At 43.7% G+C, this 21,839-nt stretch overlaps 1 protein-coding gene across 3 annotated transcripts in view; it reads right to left on the reverse strand.

Annotated features, from left to right (window-relative positions):
* Positions 1 to 498: 498 nt before the first annotated feature.
* The window catches only part of GNG12 (G protein subunit gamma 12), a 127,897-nt gene continuing 106,556 nt past the window's right edge, over positions 499 to 21,839 (reverse strand). For all 3 annotated transcript variants that reach the window (XR_004440620.1, XM_033225254.1, XM_033225255.1), the window contains 2 exons: positions 3,763 to 3,881; positions 499 to 1,743 (listed from right to left, as the gene is read on the reverse strand). Coding sequence is in view for 2 of the 3 variants with exons in the window: in XM_033225254.1 (XP_033081145.1) it covers positions 1,618 to 1,743; positions 3,763 to 3,855 (219 nt within the window). In the remaining variant the exon portion in view is untranslated. The remainder of the gene's footprint in view (positions 1,744 to 3,762; positions 3,882 to 21,839) is intronic.

A 21,839-nucleotide genomic window follows, 5' to 3' on the forward strand; every position in this document is an offset into this window, starting at 1 on the left:
TTTAACCTTTCCTTAGTAGTTACTGTTTGGACGAACAGAGGCAAGATGGCGCACTTCCGGGTTCTTCATCCCCCCCAACTTTTCCCCGCGCGCGGGAAAATGCAGCCGACGCCCAGGAAGGACAAAACAGTTACTTTTAACGAACTAAAGATGAATTAAAATATCAAAGGCCGTGTGTATGATTTGAGTGCGAAGTGACCCTCTCTTCTACTCTGATAAAGTCAAGATACCTTATTGGCCATAGGAGATTCCTCCTTTTGGGGCTACCCCCACACCAGGAAATTCCAAGGGTGTGAGGGCTGTATTTGGGCCCAGACGAAAATCAAGAAACTCCATACCCAGTTGCTGAAGCCCTTGGGCCCAAGGAGTGTACCACTGAATCCAAGGCTCTCTTGAGTAGCCTATATGCCTCTCGGATGGTGTGTGAACAAGGTAGGGATAAAACTGCAGATATCTGAAAAGAGCTTAAGCATCCTGACAACTTTGCATTTTTTTTTAAATTTTTTTTTTTCTCACTATGTTCCACACACCTGCGGCTGGGGAAGGTAGTATTACCTCTGCAAACAGATGCTCTGTTAAGATAGGAAAGATACAGGGAAGGCAGAGAGAGCAAGACAGAGGGCTCAATCACAAAGCTGGGACAAGGAGAGCAGCTGGTTTTCACACATTCCTGCTCCTCTCTCAGCTGGGCTCATGTTCACTCCGTTTCATTCCAATCATCAGGGTGGAGATTTCAGAGGTGCCTATCCCTAATCCAGTAGAGAACATGAGCCCTGGGAGCACAGCTGCATGGAGTCCTCCCAAGGGTCTCCTCCCCTTTTCAACTCAGCATCATTGAAGCCCAAAAGGGTCCTTGTAAATTAATGTCTCATATTATTGAACGACTGTCAGTTTAGCTTGGTGCAGTTTATTGTAGCCTAAGAGGTCCAGCAAGATTTCAAGAGAGGAGAGATGACTGCATTACTTGATTACAATGAATACAATCTTTAGGATACTCTTTACTTTTTGTACAATAACGATATGAAAGGAATTTTTTTATTCTACCTATACACAGCTCAAAGTAAAGGTATAATTTCTGGAACTGAGAAACTGATGGTATGGAAAGAGGGATGTTTTCATAAGAAAATAGCTTTGATAAGTGTATACACAAAGGCATATATATACACAAAACATCCCTCTCCCTTATATACTATACAGGCTGGCACACGCCTTATAAAGAATATGATATAAAGGCTTTAGGATTTCAATTAATTTTGGCATTTTAATTTGACAGGTGCTTAGGTAATTTAGGTCCTGACATATCGGAATCCATTGTATATCTAAAGTATATAATTATGTTTTTAAAAAGGCCCAGATCAACTTTCCTTAAACAGTAACCCAACATAAAGCCATAGTTACCAAGTGGAAAATAAGATTGTTATTCTGTATTAAATCAGTAAAGGGTATTTTAAGAGAAAGGACAACTTGGAAAATAGAGACTTCAGAGTCCGTTATTCCAAGGTGAGAACATTTTAGTTATTAGCAGTGGTTACCAAATAAGCTGAAGGTAAATCTCTTCAAGGAGCTGCTCATAATTTGCTTTGTTGAGAAGAGGCGAGGAGCTGTTTCTCTATTCCACTATAAGATGATGCAAGTTTTTTTATCCTTGAAAGGGTTTTCTGAAGTTGGTATTCCTATCAGCAAAGGGTCACTCCTGGCATGTTCCTCACAGTAGGACATGAGGTCCGCTGATGCCTTTGAAACCTAGCATGGAGATAAATCAAACAAACAAGGAAGAAAATATTTTACGTGCACACTTTCAGAGTGTATTTGAATGCTAGGCTATTGAATGGAAGACTGATTTGAACAAGATCATCAGAGTCTCAAAGCATCACTCTCAGATACTTGTCAGGTAAAAAAAGGAAATGGTGCCTTTAAAATGGTGCAATTTGGCAGGTAAGGTCTTTCTTAACCAGGCATCTTAACAATGATCAGACAAAGTGGCACCATGTATCCCTTCAGGAGAGTGCTGAGGACACGCCACCAGCTAATGAGCTAGCATTCCTGTTCAACATTTACCTGGAGTCCAGTCAGCAAACGATCACACCTAAAGTGAGGGTGATTCTGCAAAATAAGTGGCCTGGATTTTTCAAAAATGGACTGTGTGTTAGGTATTCTTATTAGATAATCCTGAACTGCAAATAACTTTCGAGGGTTTAAAGACATTATATATGTTTTGTGTGTATGTGTGTACAGACAGAAGGAGGGAGAGAGAGAGTGCAAGCACGTACATGTGGTCAAATGTTAACTACTGGTGCATCCTGGTAAAGAGTTTATAAATGTTTGTTGTTACAACTCTTCTGCAGGTTTGCAATGTCTCCAAATAAAAAGTTAGGGGTCAGGTGAGAAAAAGCATATGTGAATCAAGGGAAGGTTGTATCTTAATTTCTACCTCCCCCTCAGCAAAAAAAAAAAAAAACCAGATTGGAATGCAGAACAGACTTTAAGAACTGAATGATGGGCTTGGAGCCAAAACTCTGGAGCCAAGTTGTGGAGCTTTAAGATTTACTGTTAGAGATTGGGCTTGCAGAAGTAAAAAGAGAGATGAAACCAGCATGGGCAGAGGCAGTACCTTACTCCGGCATGAATTAAACAAGGAAAATATCATGCCCTGTTTCAGAAGTCTGGGAGGGAGATCCTACAGAATAGGATCTCTTTGCCCTAAGCAAAGAGCAATGAGCAGCTGAGCCCTGTCTAGGACAGCCCAGATAGCCTCATGCTGGAAAGACAGGTGACTATCTCCAGGCCCAGAGGAATGGATCAGGTGACTGCTTCAGTTTCTTTCTTTTTTTTTTTTTTTTGAGATGAAGTTTTGTTCTTGTTGCCCAGGTTGGAGTGCAATGGCACGATCTTGGCTCACCACAACCTCCACCTCCCAGATTCAAGTAATTCTCCTGTCTCAGTCTTCTGAGTAGCTGGGATTATAGGCATGCGTGCTCCACCATGCCTGGCTAATTCTGTAGTTTTAGTAGAGACAGGGGTTTCTCCGCGTTGGTCAGGCTGGTCTTGAATTTCCAACATCAGGTGATCTGCCTACCTCGGCCTCCCAAAGTGTTGGCATTACAGACATGAGCCACCGCGCCCAGCCAACTGCTTCAGTTTCAAGGAAGAACTAGTCATAACATTCCAGGGCACTCACTGCCTAGTTCTCTCTTGGGATTCAGGGGAAAAGACTTTGAAGTCAGGTGATCTAAGAAATGCATTCCAGTTTCTCTATGCGATCTCAACTAAAGCTGGCATTATTACTCTGGGCACAGAAAGTGGTCACTGAGGGCCAAACACATTTAAAAGCTTCATTTCCCTAAAAAGGAAACCTAGACTGTTGACTTGTTATGCGAAGCTGCCTCAGCTGCACTGATAACTCTAGAACACTACAATTCCAGAGGAATGACTAGGGTGTTGATGAAGTCTACTTGGAACCCGTGTCCCACTTTAGAACACAGGGATCAACGGACTTGACCGTGTTCATGCAGGGGAGACAGGTCCTCAGGAAATCCTGTCTCCGAGTTTTACAAACAGAGAGGCTAATGCAGACACTTTTGAAGTGAGGCTCATGCTAGATAGGAAAATGAAAGTTAAGATTTTGAGACTCTCAGCCTGTTCTGGAAAAATCCTGGAAGCAAGTGAATGAAATGGTATTATCTTCTCTGACAAGTGGTCCAGCCTCTCAGGAGCAGGGGGAACTGAGTAGAAAGCACACGTTATCCAGTTAGGGCTTCTTACCTTTATTCTTTCAATGGAGGCTTCTAATCTTAACTGCTGCACAGTTCTCCTTGCCTGGGCTATATTGTTGGTACTTGCTGTTTTGCTGGACATCTTCAATTATTGTTTTTACCTGAAATCTGAGGAGAATTTTTTTTTAAAGTAACAGGCATCTTTAAGTCATTTAAACATTCATAATAATATGTTCCACTTCAAGGGAAATAGATGGATTTTCCCAGTTATCGCAGCTCCTTGGAGGTAATTACTAAAATGCCCCTTAGAAATTTGAGTGGTGACCTAGGTATCTAAGTTTGTCATCCATTTGAGCACCTACATACATCTTTAGTTTGCAGAAACCCACACTAGCAGTTTAATCGATGCACCCCAACATATAACATAAAGCTAGACTTTTCTAGGATTTCCTAAGAGGAAACAAATACGCAAACACTTGTAGTAGTTAGGGCACCTGTGGCAAAAGTGAGCATTTGCTATGGGAGGCACATTACACATCAGTTTAATATTACTGCTACCAACTTTCACAGGTTTGATTTCTTTTTTTTTGGGCTCTTGCACCCAACTATTAGGCTGATCAAAGTCCTGGCAACAGAAAAGGAGAAGAGAGCTCCTCTAGAGAACTTTGAAAAAAGGGCGCTTATTTTTAGGTACCGTCATGATGTGGAATCGTTTTGAAAGTGTTAGGCACATAAGGAAGTCTTTATTCATGAAAGAGTGAAACCTTTCAGTGGAGACTCTCCGTGATAGATACACAGTAAATGTCAAATGGGATACATGAGTAGCGTACAGTCTGAAATAATTAATGAAACTTTATTATTCCCTCCTTTGACCTCTCCCTGGTCTCATCATGATGGTCTGGGCACTTGCTAATCCTGTTACTCCATCATATGTTCGTGGATTGATTCTCCTCTCTAGCCTGGGTTGTTGGCCTCTAGGCTGCCCTGCTGCCCTCTCTCCTTAGCCACCTCGTATAAAGCAATGGAAACATCCTGGCCCTTGCTTTACAAACTGGTTGTCCAATAGCACATTGCAAGAGGAAGGCAGGCTGGGGGAAAAGTGCTGCCTGGTGCCCTGACCTATATGGCTAAGTTCATTCTCATCAGGGTGGCAACTGGAGGAAAATGCAGGGCTGGCAGGCCTGGCAGCAGTGTGGCAGTTTTATGACTCACGGGAGCAGGTGGACAGTAGGTGTGCCTCCCTGGCGCTATGTGAGGGCTCAGCAAAGTCTTAGGGCTCCACGGCGCCAAGAGCAAACTCAGGCTGACTCAACCTTTTGGAAAGGCTGCAGCTGAAAAATGTAATTCTGCCATAAAGGCCGAGACCAGACAAAGCTGCAAAAAAACACTAGCAACCCAGACTCCAGGGCATCCATCATGTGGGCACCACGGTGCTCCACACTGAGTTCTACCAGACTTAGAATATTCCCAAAGGCCGAGTTCCAGGACTTGGGTAGGGCTTGTAGCCTCTGTGGTCAGAGGAACTTTTGGGTCAAATGCACAAATAAAATTGCGCTTTTAACTGCATGCAGAATTTTGATTCAGCCTAATAAGCAACTTTCATATTCCAAAGGATTTTTAGGGGGATTCACTTTACCATTGCACATCAAGTATTTTGCATAGGACCAAGACATTCCACAAACTGCAGCTGCTAGTATTTTTATCCTTGGGGGTCACATACAGCACAGTGAATTGCAATTCCCTGTTTACCTGTTTGTTCTGCACCTCCCCAACAACTGGTCAATGAGCCTCAAGGGTTCTGATTGAGCGGGTCTGGGTGGGGCTATGGGCACCAGCCCTTTTTAGAGTCCCTGGGCAATTTGCGCCACTAGTGTCAGAGCCGAATGCAAAGACTAGTGACAGCCATCACAGGATTTCCCTAGGAATAAGGAAGCTCTAGCAGTACAGAAAACTGGGAGGATGAAGCATGTGGCAGGGCAGGGTGGCCTTGCCTTGTGCTAAGGCTTGGACAAGCTCATTTCAGCACACTCCTAGAGTAGCTACCTTTTCCTCAGATTCCTCCGTTATCCCTGCCCCACCCAAAAGAGAGGCCTAGGGTCTCTTAGATTCTGCTCACACCCAGCGGCCTGGCCTAACCCCTTTCTGTGCTCCCAGGCCAGCACTTACTAACAGAGCCTCTGAAATGCAACTGAGGAAGTGGGCAACCTCACCCTGAACAGTGTGCAGTGCTCTGACTCACAGCAAGTTGGACATACATATATATTTTGTTCCCTGCAGCAAGTTAAACTGGGCTCTCCTTCCAGCTGGCGCTGGTTCTGAGGCCCCCAGACTCCAGAATGCGAACATGACACCCTTTCTCAGTGACCTGTGGTTTCCATGTTGCACCCTAAGGACTTTCTAAATGTTCCCTTTGCATAAGGATAAGGTCAAACATTCTCTTCTTCCCAATCTCCAGGGCATAAAGTTTCCAAGGCCTAAGCAAGTTTTCCGGTAACTGCAGAACAGTTCACACATATCAGGACTGGACCAGTAATTGCTCTCACCCGGCATGGCCATTGGCAAGCAGTCCACAGTCAGACTCTATTAATATTTATAAAATGCTCGGGTAGGTCCCTCTAAAGTTGGCGAGACACTCAGCATTTAGTACATGAAGGTCTTTCTTACTTCCTGACTATATTATAGTCAAGATTAAAAACAGCCAGCAATTCATGATTCACACTTGCCAGCTCAGGCTTCTAGCAGCTTTCCCGCATTCTGATATCTGTGTTCAGACCTGCTTGTTCAGAGGGCTTTCTCCAACCTTGTCACTCAGAGGCTCCCTGCTCCCTTCCAATGGGGTATTCCTGCTGGTCCCAGGCAAAGTCCATACAACACATTTTTAATTGAGTGCTACTGCTACTAGGTACAGTATATTGAGAATAAATGGCTAGGACAGGCACAGAGCTCCTGCCCTCACAGAGGCAACATTAAACAAGCCATCAGAGACCTCCTTCTGCTTCAGGCGTAGTAGCCCCTCCTCCTGCTTTGCTACCCCTCTCAGGCTCCTAACTCGAATACAATTTCTCTTCTCAAAGTCTCTTCCCATCTGCTGGTACAAACATGGATAGCCTCACCCATAATACAAATTAAAGTTTAGGAGACAGGTAATTTTTACACCTTCATAGATTTATTAAACACAAACAACTTTCTATGAATATCGTATAGCAATTGTTTTGGGAAGTCGATTAAATGGGGGTAACTGTGATTGTAGGGGAATGAAAAATGACTTCCCTCCACTTTTCATCAGTTCTATGGCTGGGCTACAAATTAACCTGACATATAAACAGATTGACAGGAGGAAAACTGTATTTAATTATGAATGTACACATGGGAGCGCCACAAATATGAGACTCAAAGTGGTCAGATGATGAAAGCTCACATAGGATCCTGAGATAAAGAATGGGGGTTCAGGGTTTCTGGGGGGTGGTGGCGACATGAATTACAGGAGGTAAGGGGAAGAAATAAATGGTGAATAAAGGTGGTTTTGTCAAGCACACAAAAATTCTCCGTTTATACAAGTAGTCTCACAGCAGCCCTCGGAAAAAGAGGTGACAGTCTGTCTGGGTGTGGTGTCACCTCCAGTCTCCCTTCTTGGGATCTGAGTTAATCCTTCCCAGTTGATAAGATTTCCGGGAGAAGATTCGTGACAACTGAGTTCCTTTTGGAGGATCTGTCTTTAGGCTGATAAGGAGAGCTCAGAGAATACCTCTGCCTACATCTGCTGTTCCCCAAGTGTCCTCAGTTCAAAGTAATCAGCACACCAAAGTGTTATGTTTTGGGTGGCATTTCCTGAACTCCTTCATGGTCATTCTTAGAAAAAGCTGTACACTGGGCCAGTGGAAAGGAAGATAATTTCTGATCATAACATTCTTCCTATGGAGAAAGCAGATCAAAATTAGACCATTTCAAGTTAAGGAGCCTCTGGTTCGCTGAGTTGCCACATGGCTGCACAAAGAGGGCCACTGTGTGACCCCTGAGAGGCAGAGGTGTTTACAGGAGCTGGAGGTCTAGCTAAGGACTTTCTTCTGACTTGTAGCTGCTCTGCAGCTCCTCAACAGTTGGGTTGTGCAGAACAAGACAGAAAGGCTGGGGAAACAAATATCTCCAAATATCTCTGTGCCTTTGGAGGGTTTTCTTTGGTCTTCCCTCAATGGTGAGGATGTCTGGCTGTTTCCTCTACTAAGTAGAGAAAAAGGTTGCTTTATTCTTACACCGAGAATAGCTTCCAAGGCAAACAATACCTGATATTTGTATGGAACCTATGAGCACACACATTGCTTGCATATGCATTATTCCATGAAGCCTCACTATAATCCTGAAAGGTATCTTATTAGATGAGGCAATCAAAGTTAGAAAATCTTGCTTCAAAAGTTAACCCAGGCTGGGCGTGATGGATGACGCCTGTAATCCCAGCACTTTGGGAGGCCGAGGTGGGAGAATGCTTGAGTCCAGGAGTTTGAGACCAGCCTGGGCAACATAGTAAAAACTTGTGTCTACAAATAATAACACAAATATTTGTCAGGAGTGGTGGCACATATCTGTAGTCCCAGCTACTCAGGAGGCAGAAGTGGGAGAATAGAATCTCTTGAGCCCAGGAGGTTGAGGCTGCAGTGAGCTGTGATCATACCACTGCACCCCAGCCTGGGCAACAGAGTGAGATCCCCATTAAAAAAAAAAGTTCACCTAGTTGGTAAGCCTTTTCACTCCAGAAGCCACCCTTCCCACTGTACCAAGGAAAGGATTAATTCCAATTAGTTTGATTCATACACACTCAGGGCATCACTGAATGCTCCACCATGTGGTTTTTTTTTTTTTTTTCCTCCTTTTTTGAGATGGAGTCAGGCACCTGCCACCACACCCAGCTAATTTTTGTATTTTTAGTAGAGATGGGGTTTTACCATGTTGACCAGGCTGGTCTCAAACTCCTGACCTCTGGTGATCTGCCCGCCTTGGCCTCCCAAAGTGTTGGGATTACAGGCGTGAGTCACCACACCTGGCCCACCATGTGTTTCTTAATCAGGGGTGACTGACACGTGGTGGCCTAAAGTAGGGGGCTTGCTGATTGCCTTATGTTTGTGTAACACCTCCCTTCTCATGTATGCAAGCTAAACAAGAACATTCTCGCTCCTAGACAAGGACTGAAGTTAACATCTGCAGATCCTGAGCCACCAAGTATTCTATCCCACCCAGAAGGGCCAAGGTCTGTGCATGCCTGTGCAGACTGTCAGTCTGGTAACACTCTGGCTATCGCTTCTGCAGCCTTGCTTTAATTTTTGCATATGGGTAACAGATTTGAATAAACACATGTAGTATCTAGCTATTCAAATACTTCGCATTGGTTTTAATGCTGTGGTTCATCTGAATTCTCAGGTTCCTAGAAATTCCTAGGAACATGATGGTCCATTAGGGAAATAGGGTATTTTCATCTTTGTCAAGAGGGGCCTGAAGCAGGGAGAGCAGGGTGGGAATGGAAAGAGTGTCAGAGAGCACACTCTGGGAGGAAGGCACCAGGAAGGCCCAGCGTCTGAATCACAAGTCATTGTGGCCTGGCCAGTAATTGAATCACTGGAGTGAAGCCAACTTTCATGAGCAAACACACCCCTGTGGCTGTAATAAAAAGCAGGCTAAAAGAAAAGAAAAGAAAAAAAAAAAGTCACTGGCTTCCACTTACTCTCTGGTCTTGCCTTCAACTTTCAATGTCTTTCTCTAGTTCTTCATTTGCCTCTTCTTCTATAAAAGAGGGACTACAATGCAGACCTCATAGCGTTGTCAGGGAAGAAACAGAAGCACCTTCCCTTGCACATACAAATGTTTACTAAATGCCGGCCCCTAGGCTCACTAACAAGATGAAAAACATGTGCTTGGTGGGAACTGAGAAAGATTCAGGAAGCAACAGCAGAATTTCAAGGTAATGTGACCAGGTAGCAACAACTTTCTAATGTGGCCTTAGTGAGAAGGCTGAGTTAGGCTCTTAAGAATAGTTCCTCTATTTTCATGAGCACTTCTTATTTATATCAAAGCCTGCAGGCTAAATCCAGGCTGCAGATGTGTTTGGTTGGGCCCCACACAGTGTTAACTCAATTGTGTGTATGTGTTCTAACTTTAAATTGAATGTCAACATTTGAAAAATGGAGATATTTCACTTTAAAAGGAAGATTTCTGAAAAATCAGAAAATCCTATAAAACTGTGCTGGATCTGAGCAGCAGCTGCCCCTTCAAGCACTTGCTGGTGCACCTGCCAGGCCCTCTATTTGAAATGTGGCACTGCCTTTACACTATGCCTTGGATATTTTAGTTCCAGGGACACATTCAGGGATTTGCCGGGGGCATCTGGGCTCACTCCCGTCCTGCCACTTCCCAGATCTAAGGCCTTGGGAGAGGACTGATAATCTATTTAAGCCTCAGCTTTCTCACTGGAAAAATGGGGTAACAATACTTTTCTATCTCAAAGAACTGTTAAAGAGCATCAGATAAAATAAGTATGTGAATGTAATAAATACAAAGGATACTTGGTTTCTGAGTGTTTAGTACCTGCATCCTCTTATACACTGTGTGAAGTACACCCAGCACTTTGCATTCCTCAGTGGACTGCAGCCAGACAGCAGTTCCATCCTCCTCCTAGCATGCCTCACTGGACTGCGGGGCTGGAAAGTGGAAAACTACAACTTCCAGTGTGATGGGCCGAATTGTGTCCCCCAAAAGTTATATGTTGAAATCCTAACCCCCAGTAATTCAGAACATGACTGTACTCGGAGACAGGGTCTTTAAGGAGGTAATCAATTTAAAATGAGGTCACAGACACATGAAAAAATGCTCATCATCACTAGCCATCAGAGAAATGCAAATCAAAACCACAATGAGATACCATCTCACACCACTTAGAATGGCGATCATTAAAAAGTCAGGAAACAACAGGTGCTGGAGAGGATGTAGAGAAATAGGAACACTTTTACACTGTTGGTGGGACTGTAAACTAGTTCAACCATTGTGGAAAACAGTGTGGCGATTCCTCCAGGACCTAGAACTAGAAATACCATATGACCCAGCCATCTCATTACTGGGTATATACCCAAAGGAGTATAAATCATGCTGCTATAAAGACACATGCACATGTATGTTTATTGCAGCACTATTCACAATAGCAAAGACTTGGAATCAACCCAAATGTCCATCAATGACAGACTGGATTAAGAAAATGTGGCACATATACACCATGGAATACTATGCAGCCATAAAAAAGGATTAGTTCATGTCCTTTGTAGGGACAGGGATGCAGCTGGAAGCCATCATTCTCAGCAAACTATCGCAAGAACAGAAAACCAAACACCACATGTTCTCACTCATAGGTGGGAACTGAACAATGAGAACACTTGGACACAAGAAGGGGAACATCACACATCAGGGCCTGTTGTGGGGTGGGGGGAGGGGGAAGAGATAGCATTAGGAGATATACCTAATGTAAATGACGAGTTAATGGGTGCAGCACACCAACATGGCACATGTATACATATGTAACAAACCTGCACGTTGTGCACATGTACCCTAGAACATAAAGTATAATAATAGTAAAAAATGAGGTCATAAGTGAACCTTAATCCAAAATGATTTGCATCCTTGTGAGAAGGAGAAATTTGGACATAGATGGGGACAGAGAGAAGACCATCTGAATGCAGAGGGAGAGAACAATCTATTTTTTTTTTTTTTTTTTTTTGTTGAGACGGAGTTTCGTTCTTGTCACCCAGGCTGGAGTGCAGTGGCGTGATCTCAGCTCACTGCAACCTCTGCCTTCCAGTTTCAAGCGATTCTCCTGCCTTAGCCTCCCGAGTAGCTGGGATTACAGGTGCTTGCCACCAGGCCCAGCTCATTTTTGTAGTTTTAGTAGAGACGGGGTTTCACCATGTTGGCCAGGTTGGTTTTCAACTCCTGACCTCATGATCCACCTGCTTCAGCCTCTCAAAGTGTTGGGATTACAGGCGTGAGCCACCACGCCTGGCCTCAACCATCTATTAATGAAAGCCAAGAGTGAGGCCTCGGAGAGGCCAACCCTGCCAATGTCTTGATCTCAGACTTCTAGCTTCCAGAAATGTGAGAAAATTCATTTCTGTTGTTTAAGCCCCTGGTCTGTGGCAGTTTGTTATGGCATTCCTAGCACACTATCACACCCAGGTTATCTTGATGTTAGGGCTCCAGATGACACAGTCTCTGCCAATTCAATGCATTTAGGAGAGATCTGGCAGGTAGAAGTGAGGAGGCCAGTTTCTTGATGCTTGGGTTATTTCTGCTGACAAGCAGGGTGGTGGGCAAGCTGCTTAGGGAAAGTGGAGGCATCACAGTGTCCAGTCACTAGCAACACAGGACTGAGAAGCTGCATGGCTGCAGCAGCCTCTTGAGTCTCTACTCCCCACTGGGCACCTGTGGCCAGTTGTGCAGTGGTGTCTGGGAGTTGTTCCTGGGGACAGTATTATGGGCCTGCTCCTCCAGCCCTTCCAATGATTATGCAAGCACCGAATTCTCTGTATTGAAGCTCACTCTGCTAACTCTGCCAAGACCACCTTCTGTTTGCTGTAACTGAACCTTGGCTGATTCACAATGTTAATCTGTTGCTTTGTAAACTGCAAATAACTTATAAATATCAGCTATTATTTGGATTATTACCACGCCATCATTGCTGGACATCCCAAACTCTAAAACTTGAAGTGAGGAAGGAGTTAAGACATAAAATTCTTTCTCTTTCTCTTTCTCTAGCAGAGAACCAATCAAAGTTGCAGGTTATGAGGCCAGGGTGCTTGAACCTGTGGTCAGCTGCAAGTGCTGCCCTGGTCTGGCATAGTTATGAGAGCAAAGAGCAAAAGAGAACATGTTGCTGGCTTACAGGCGAGGCAAATGAGAAGGAGAGATGAGGAGGGGCTGCACAGAGAGGTGCGAAATGTGATTTGGGGTTGGGGAGACAGAGTGTCTAGAGTTTTACAAAGAGAAGTTTATATAGGTTCAGAATCTGCAGAATGAGAAAGAATGAGAACACCTCTCTCTGAAAACCTCAACAGAGCTCATTCTGTAAAAGCAGCAGACTTTCAGATTTGGAAATCCTTTTGAGGTCCCTATCTGGTGCCTTTCATTAGTTGATTTTATCTACCATCCAGGGTACATGCCCCTGAATAATAACAATAAAGATAATAAGTTATAATGATTAATTCTGACAATTACCACCATTTACTGAGTGCTGAGTCTGTGCCAGGTAAGTAAATTCCATGCAGCATTGCATTTAAGTCTGTCAACAACTCTAAGAGATGAATCCTTCTATCATTTCTGTTTGACAGATGAAGTAGAGAGGTTAAAAAATTCACACAGATTTACATGGCAGAGTTGGGACTCGGGGCTACCTGGCTCTCAAGATCATGGTCTTACTTACCACCCTTTGCTGCCTGCCTCTGAACAACAAGAATACAAGGAAGGGGTTGGGAGAAAGGAGGCAAGTATCAGCCAGAAGCACTGAATAAAGAAGACATGGCCTCCATTCAGGGGTTGCTGTTCATTCAGACAGGTTTTCCCTGTAGCAATGTCAGTAAGAAGTGTGAAGCTAAGTGGCTTTGCCAGAAGACCTAAGCGAAGGAGAATCAATTGTTCTTATTTATAAGAACGACTGCCCCAGATTCTACATAGGGCTATTGCTAAAGACACAAGATGATTCTCCCGTGCCCAAGAGAAGCTGGCAAGGATCCATGAGAATGAGCCAATCCTCAGCAATAAATCCAGAGAGTGAGTTGCAGAGCCTGGGCAGCGAGTTCCTCACTTCACTGTGTGTCTAGAACACCTGGGGCGCTTGTTTAAGAAAATCTAATTCAGTAGGGCTGGGGAAGGGCCCGCAGATCCGTATTCAAAGGCCTCCTAGATGATTCTGATATAGGTCCTCTGAAGAAATGGCTTAAAGTATGATCAGAGTCTCTGTCTCTTGATCCTCCCCATGTTTATTTCTTCCTGGGGATTAAAAAATGTCAATTTAAAAGGACACTACTCTGCCGGGCACGGTGGCTCATGCCTGTAGTCCCAGCACTTTGGGAGGCCGAGGCAGGCAGATCACTTGAGGTCAGGAGTTGAGACATGCCTGCCCAACATGGCCAAACCCTGTCTCTACTAAAAATAGAAAAATCAGCCAGGCATGGTGGTGCATGCCTGTAGTCCCAGCTACTCGGGAGGCCAAGGCAGGAGAATCCCTTGAACCTGAGAGGCGGAGGTTGCAGTGACCCAAGATTGCAACACTGCACTCTGGCCTGGGCGACAGAGTGAGACCCTGTCTCGAAAAAAAAAAAAAAGACACTACTTTTTTTCTGTGCTTAACTTTTCAAAGCTCTGAATACGTAAAAATTATAACTTCTTTTAATGACCTTAACCTACAGGATTAAGTGTTCTTCAGATTGAAATTTTTCTTACCATTTAACATACTTCTTTGCTACAAAAGCCTGAATCTGTAATAGCCATTGCTTTCTGAAAAGCATCTCCTCCCTGGCATCAGTGATGCTAGACTCTCCTGTTCCTGCCCTGTCCAGGGATATTCCTTTGGCACAGCTCTCGCTCCTTCTCCTGAGTAGGTATTCTCAGGGGCTGGAATTCTAGCAGAGTGATCATGGGCTTTTAGAGCCAGACAAATTCAAACCCCGGCTCATCACTCACTACGCCAAGTTGCTTTACTTCTCTGGGCCTCATTCGCTCATTTGTAAAATGGGAAGGAATAACAATAGTACCTACCTCAAAGAGTTGTTACCAGGATGAACTGAGAGAGCGCATATGAGTTACTCAGCACGTGCCTGACACGCACTGGTCCTCAGGAAAGGCAGATGATGCTCTCTCCACCCTATGACTTCAGCTATGACCAACCCACTTCACATGCAGCCCCCATCCTTCACCTGAATTCCAGTGGGTAAATACAGCCTGTTTGATTTTACGCCTGAATGGTCCACAGTTGCTTCAAACACAACACAGGTAAAACCCGATGCAACACCACTGTCTACCCCCAACCTGACCACCACTGTCCTGGTCACAGAGGCCTCCTTTTGCTTCTGCCCTCCTTCTAACTCCTCAGACCATCTTTGTCCTATAAAAATGTGAGCCACGTATGTGATTTAAAATTCTTTAGTAGCCACATTAAAAAAAAAAGTGAAAATAATTTTAATATATTTAGCCCAATATGAAAAAACCTGACATGTAATCATTGTAAATATTATTGAAATTTTTTTTGTACTATGCCTGTGAGACCTGATAAATATTCTATACTTGCAGCACATCTCAATTTGGACATGATAGTGGCTGCCTTATTAGACAGTGTGACCTGAAACTCTGGACTCTGAAAATCTTGAATTCTCCACTTTGACAACTCTGCCACCCATTTTAACTTTCCCCATTCTCCTGTCTTCTATTTTACCTGAGTCTTGGCTCTCTGCAGCTCAGGTCAGAGCTACTGCCTGAGCCCTGTACCAGCACTCTTGCCCCTAATCCTTCTTCAATCTGATCCACCCTGACCACTATTCTCAGATAGAGTACCCCTTCAGCTTAGTCCTCTCTGGCTTTCCCAGGACCCCCAGGAAAAGTCCAAAGGGCTTGGTTTCATACTCAAGATCCTCTCTAATGTGTTTGCCACCATAATAAAAATCCTAATCATAAAGCAGCTGATTTCTACACAGAGCTTACTATATGCCCATCAATGTCAATACATTACCCTATTGAATCCTCAAATGGCCCTGTGAGGTAGGCTCTAGTTTCATGCCCATTTTACAAATGAAGAAACTGAGGCACAGTGAGGTTAAATATGTGTCTTGTGTCAAACAGCTAGCAAGCTGCTTGGTTGGGATTTGAGACCAGGCAGGCTGATTCCAAAGGCCCGGCGCAGAACCTCTATTGCCATACTGTCATAGTGTCAGGGGAGTGTCACCCCATTTCCTGGCTTCGTGGGCTGTGTTTAAAGTCTCACCTGCGAGCCTCCACTCAAATTCTCTGTCTTCTTCTCTTGACCTATTTAAATTCTCCTTTTGTAGGCCCTAGTTCACATCACCTCTTCCAAGGAAGGTCTGTCTCCCTTTTTGCTTTTGTTTATAGTAATGAATTCCCTTCACGAATTCCTGCTACATGCTTACATCTTATGGGTTCAAGGACTCCTGAGGGTGGGTCATGAATGCAAAAGGTAGGCAGGGGGAGTTGTGCACTAAGGCCCTACAACTGTATGCAAAATTTGTTGTGTGTGCTTATGTTTTGCTTTTTTTTTGTTTTCCGGAGGATAAGATTTATAGCTACCGTCAAGCTTTCAAAAAGGGCTATCACACCATTTATTTCAATGGTTAATTGTACGTTATTTAGTGCCTACTGTGTATCAATCTTGTCTTTCTACTGTTGGCTCGGTAATAATGGAGCAGCTACACTTATTCATTACTATGTGCCAGCCACTGTGTCAAGCACTCTATGCAGATATTAGTTCATTTGATATTTTCTGCAACTATAGGAGGTTGGGGTTTATCATACCTATTGAGACCAAAAGCTCAGAACAGTTACATAATTTGTCCAAGATCATCCAGCTATTAAATGGCAGAAAGAGGACTTCAACCCAGATATCCGACTTTAAAACCATGCCCTAATCAGGCAGCTGAGTTATCCCATGCCATCTTCTCTCTCATATTGACTAATGTGGAGAATGAGGCCTCAATTAAAACTGGATTAGATTAAGACATGCAATGTAGCAACCAACACATCAGCCAGCCTGAGTCTCGCACCCTGGGTGTTTGCGTGCCCAGTGTTTGTTTTCTTAGCAACAGGATACACCATGCTGCTCCTTCCTACAAGTATCCTGCGAAATACTGACTGTTCTGAGCCCACAGACGCTCACTTGTTTGGTGGCCTACACAACTCTGAGAAGCCTGGGTGGAGCTTCTGACGTTTCCATGCACTTGATTAGGGCCAGTTGCTGGTGCTCTGAACTTTCATCTCCAGCATGAGATAGCCACTCGAGTGGCACCAAGATTCCAAGGGACCATGCACCCTAATCCTGTGCCCCAAATAAGTTTTCAGCTGGTGAAGGCGGGCCCGTGGGGAGTAGCCCTCAGATGCAGACCCATAAAGGAGTGGAACTTGGCCCCTTCTCTGCTCTGCTGGACCAGAATCCAGTAACACACAGACGTGTGTTTACAGTCAACACTAAGAACGATGTTTACAAACGAGTTTTACTCTCTACCTAGTATAGCAAGACGGGCTGACAAAAGATTTGCTGATATCTGCATGGCTGGCTTAGGAGAGTCAGATATCTCATGTGCTTCTCCATAAATGAATGGACAAATTCAGCAATTATTTAATATTGAAAAAAAAACTAACATTCAGAGTACTTTTTCTGTGCCAGGCACTGTGTTAAGGGCTTCAGGTAAAGTTATTTTATTTACTCTTCACAACATCCCTGATAAAGGCATTACTATTATTCATTAACTAGTTTTCAAATTTTAAAAGAATATATGCATGAGCAAATAATTTAAACAGTCTAAAAGGTTATATGACAAAAACTAGGTCTCCTGGTACTCCTGGCTTTCCCAGGCAACAACTGTTACCAGCTTTTCATGTTTCCTCCTGACATCCCATGCATATGTAGACATGATTATGCTTATATCTGTCTTTAAAAATAGAAATGGGAGCATATTATATACATTGCTCTGAGCCTTGTCTTTATTTTGATTAATAATATATTCTTGAGACCATGGTAAAGTTAGTATTATTAACCCATTTTCCAAGTGAAACGCTCAGGGACACCTAGTTACTAAGCTCCAGGGCTGACATGAAGCCTGGTGCTCCTAGCCATCACTCCACACTGCAGGCCTCCTGCATCCCTCAGAACGCTTCTGAGCCTACAGAGAGGAAGTGGGAATGATCAGGGAAGCAGAAGAAAAAAATGCCTGCCCTAAAAGAACTCATTGCTTTTAAGGGCAAACAATACTATATGAAGTGAGAGAATATTTCCAAACAACTTAAGAACATATCCAGGACACAGGTTCACAGTACTCCAAGGTGCTAAGCATGTGTGAAAGAAGGAGACCCAGAGTGGAGTAACTCCAGCAAGAAGTTGGCTACAGCTGTGGTTCTAAACCCATGGTCACACCAGTCAGCAGCATGAGTATCACCTGGGAGCCCTTTAGAAATGCAAATCCACAAACCTCATCCCAGATCTACTGAATCAGAAACTCTGGGAGTGGGCCTGGCAGTCTGTTTTAACAATCCTTATGAGTGATTTTGATGCTCCCTAAAGCTTAAGAACCACCCCACTAGAAGAGGTAATTTCTAGATTACAGCTTTTCAACAGAAGGATGATCCAGCTATCAAGTACATTAGCATCAGTCTATTTAAGCCAAGATTGATCCATATTCTTAGCATTATCCTAGGACTAAGCTGAGAATGGGGGATACACAGACAGACCCTACATCTTGAGGAGGTTATTCCTGGCAAGGGACATAATATCAATCTGCCTAAGGAAGGAGGCAAAATATTCCAAATTCCCTGGTTGAGGGCTCTACCTCTTATCTGTGATGAAGTGGTCTGTGGCCCTTTTGATACCTAAACCCAGATAACTTGTAACTCCCTATGTGACCAACTGGGAATCCTTCCCATTAGTATTCCTGCTCCCTGCTCCCCTGGCTGAGCAGAGCTGGAATTTGTCTGAAATGGAACTCTTTACCCTGGATATTGCCCACAATGTAGCTAATCTACCCCCAGTTCTTGGTGGGCTGACAAAGCAGAAGAACAGAGAAAGAAGAAGAACAGAGATATTTATGATTCTAGGCTTAAAGCCCTAGCATCTGACCCACAATAAGAGGAGGGCATGCTTTCTAATATTGCTAAGCAAATAGGAGCTCACCCACTTCCTTAGAATGTACTTTAAAAAAAGAAACTGAAAAACCCAAACACCTTATGGGAGGGTTGAAAATGAGGCAACAGGCACATGCTGCTGCATCCATTTTAGGAGAAGAGAAATTAAATTCCTAGGGAGCCACTCCTCTGTGTTGAGTTGTGTCAGCTTCTTGAAGGGGCAGGAGAAATGGATTCAGGAGAGAAAAAGGCTGAGAAAGGACAGAGAAGAGTGTGTGCAGTTCGCTGACATTTGCAGTCGCCAGCTGGGGCTGGGCTTCACCAACAAACAATGAATGTGGGCGACTGGCCTGCTGGTTAAAGGGCTTACGACTCCAGCATGATGGACTGAGTCCTGCACATAAATAAGGAATGTAAGTGGGTCAGTAAAACACACCAAAGGCAAGCAGTAGGTGCTTAGAGAAAGGATGGTCAGTGAGGACTTGAGCAGCCAGAAGACAGATGGAGGAGAGAGGTCTTAAATCCTTGAAGGGTAGGAACTTGACAGGTGGGGGCAGGGAGAATTTCAAAATCGTTACTGAGGGAAGTGATAGAGAGCAGATTAAAGTTGACTTTCTCATGTGGAATGGGAGCCACCAAAGGTTTCTGAGCAGAAAAAGCAGGCATAAGGGAACACTGTGGGGAAAATGATTGAGCAACCTCCTACGCAGGGTGGAACAGAAATGGGAGACAGTGAAAGATAAAGTAGACTATTTCCACACAAGTTTCAGGAGCAGGCAACATAGTCAGTGCTTGGGGTCAGATGGAACTGGGTTCAATCCAGATTCTGCCACTTAATGTTGTATAACACTGAACAAATCACTCTCCCTGAACCCTCAGATTCTCTATCTGTAAAACAGGGTAACATGAGTACCTATCTCACAGGACTGTAATGATTAAATAATATAGAAAATAATATAGAAAAGAGCCAGCACATAGAAACCATCCACTGTTCATCTATCAATCAAACATCATTATTATTAGGAGTTAGTGCATGAGATTTCAAACAGATGGAAGCAATTACAATGCAAAACAATTTTTAAAAGCTGGATGTGAGAGCTGTGAAAATGTAAGAATGAATAAGACTCCATTCTTGGGGCTGAACGGGAGTGACAGCCCAGCAATGGCTGTTGATTTCCGAGGGGTGCATGAAGAAAAGTGCAGAGGATGGCTTTGAGCCTTTCTCATTTGGATAGGGATAGTGGGGCAGATTCAAAGGAGTAGAGACCGGCTGGGGGAAGCCACCTGGACAGGGCCACATCCTCACAAAAAGGGAAAGAGAGGGAGTGTTAGGGAGGAAGCACAAGTTAATGCTGTATAGATATGTTTAGTTAAAAACATATTATATCCAGAAAACATATTAGAAGAATGTACTCCAAGATGTAGCTATTGCCAGGTTGTATGAATTTTAGGGGATTTTTAGTGTTGTTTTCTATGTACTCTGGTAGTTGTGAGTTTTTCATTTTTTGGAATTAATAGTTAATAACTTACATAGCACTCACACTTGCCAAGCATTGTTCTAAGGGCTTCACAGATATTAATTTTCAAAACAATGCTATGAGGTTATTCCTATTGTTCTTCCTAGTTTAGAATTAAGGGAACTGAGGGAGGCAGCCACTTAGAACACAGCCAAGGTCAGAAAGAAGGTTAATAGAGGAGTCAGCACTCTAATCCCGGCAGCCCGGCTCCTGATTCTATGCTCTTTAACCACATGTGATACTTTTATGATTAAGGAAAAAAAAAAAAAACACCTAGTAATTGTTATTCGCAAAACCAGGGGGAGGAGTTATTAGTCACTTTACGGGGTAAGAGGAAGTAGAGGGCAAGAACAGCTCACAGATGACTGGGAGTTACTGGGGACTGCTGAGTAGTTTCCACAGCTTGAAGGGAATGGAGTTCAAATGATAAGAGGTTGAACACAGAATTATTAATTCAGGGACCAGGCAGTGACTACAGAGGAATATTTAGAAAAATTTGGCAGTGTAGTCAAGACAAGGAATTGTATAGAAACTTTTAGGGGCAGGAAGGTTGTTTTAGAGATGGTTGGCACTGGAGCATTTCCAGAAACAGAGGAGGAGTGTTGAGAAACTAGGGAGAGTGAAGATGCGCAAAGAGGGCAACTGAGAGGGCAGAAGGGGATGAGCTCGGGACTGCACTCAGAAATTGGCCAAAAGAGGAGCTGATAAACCAGAACTAGTTATAGTGGATACAGTGGTAGATAAGCAGGAAGGAGTGAACTGCTGATACAACACAGGTGAAATCTCTCAGATATTATATTAAACAAAAAGGCAGTTACAGAAGAGCATGCACTGTCAATTCCATTCATTCATTCATTCATTCAAGACGAAGTCTCACTCTGTTGCCCAGGCTGGAGTGCAGTGGCATGATCTCGGCTCACTGCAACCTCCGCCTCCCAGGTTCAAGTGATTCTCCTGCCTCAGCGTCTTGAGTAGCTGGGACTATGGGCATGTGCTACCAAGCCTGGCTAATTTTTGTATTTTTAGTAGAGATGGGGTTTCACCATGTTTACCAGGCTGGTCTTGAACCCTTGACCTCAGGTGATCCACCCACCTTGGCCCCCCAAAGTGCTGGGATTACAGGTGTGAGCCACTGTGCCCGGCCCAATTCCATTTATATAAAGTTCGGGAACAGGCAAAACGCATCTACAGTGATAGAAATTATAAGAGTACAGAGTGGGTGGGGATATGGATGAAGAAAGACTGGCTATGAGTTAGTTAACTGCTGTAGCCGGGTCACTTCAACAATTAAACTGCATGAGGTTCATTCGACTTTTATATATGTTTGAAAATTTAAAAAAATTAAAAGTCTATAGTCCTAAACATGTTGTAACATATTATACGATAATTAACATTATCAGTTGAGATTTGTCATGAAAGAATGGAAGACATGTTAATTATTATCCACAATTTCCTTCTTTAGATCATGATGTAACAAGTATGTCCAATGTCCACAGCACAAAGGAAGCAGTTGCCTTTTAAGGGAGCATGGACAGGATTAAAAAAGCCACAATCTGGGCCCTTTGCCCATTTCACACAATGCTCAGGGTCTGGGTCACAGACACCCCATTTTTACCTGCCAGGAAGCATCCTTCCTTGGAGGTACCCATGAAAAAGGAAAGGCCCAACACTGTGGTGCAGATACTCATAACTTTGACATGCCAAAAAATGCAAAATAGGATACTTAATTTTTCTTTCTTCCCTC

This window comes from Trachypithecus francoisi, unplaced genomic scaffold, assembly GCF_009764315.1.
Source record: "Trachypithecus francoisi isolate TF-2019V2 unplaced genomic scaffold, Tfra_2.0 Lachesis_group12, whole genome shotgun sequence".
NCBI classification, from domain to species: Eukaryota; Metazoa; Chordata; class Mammalia; order Primates; family Cercopithecidae; genus Trachypithecus; species Trachypithecus francoisi.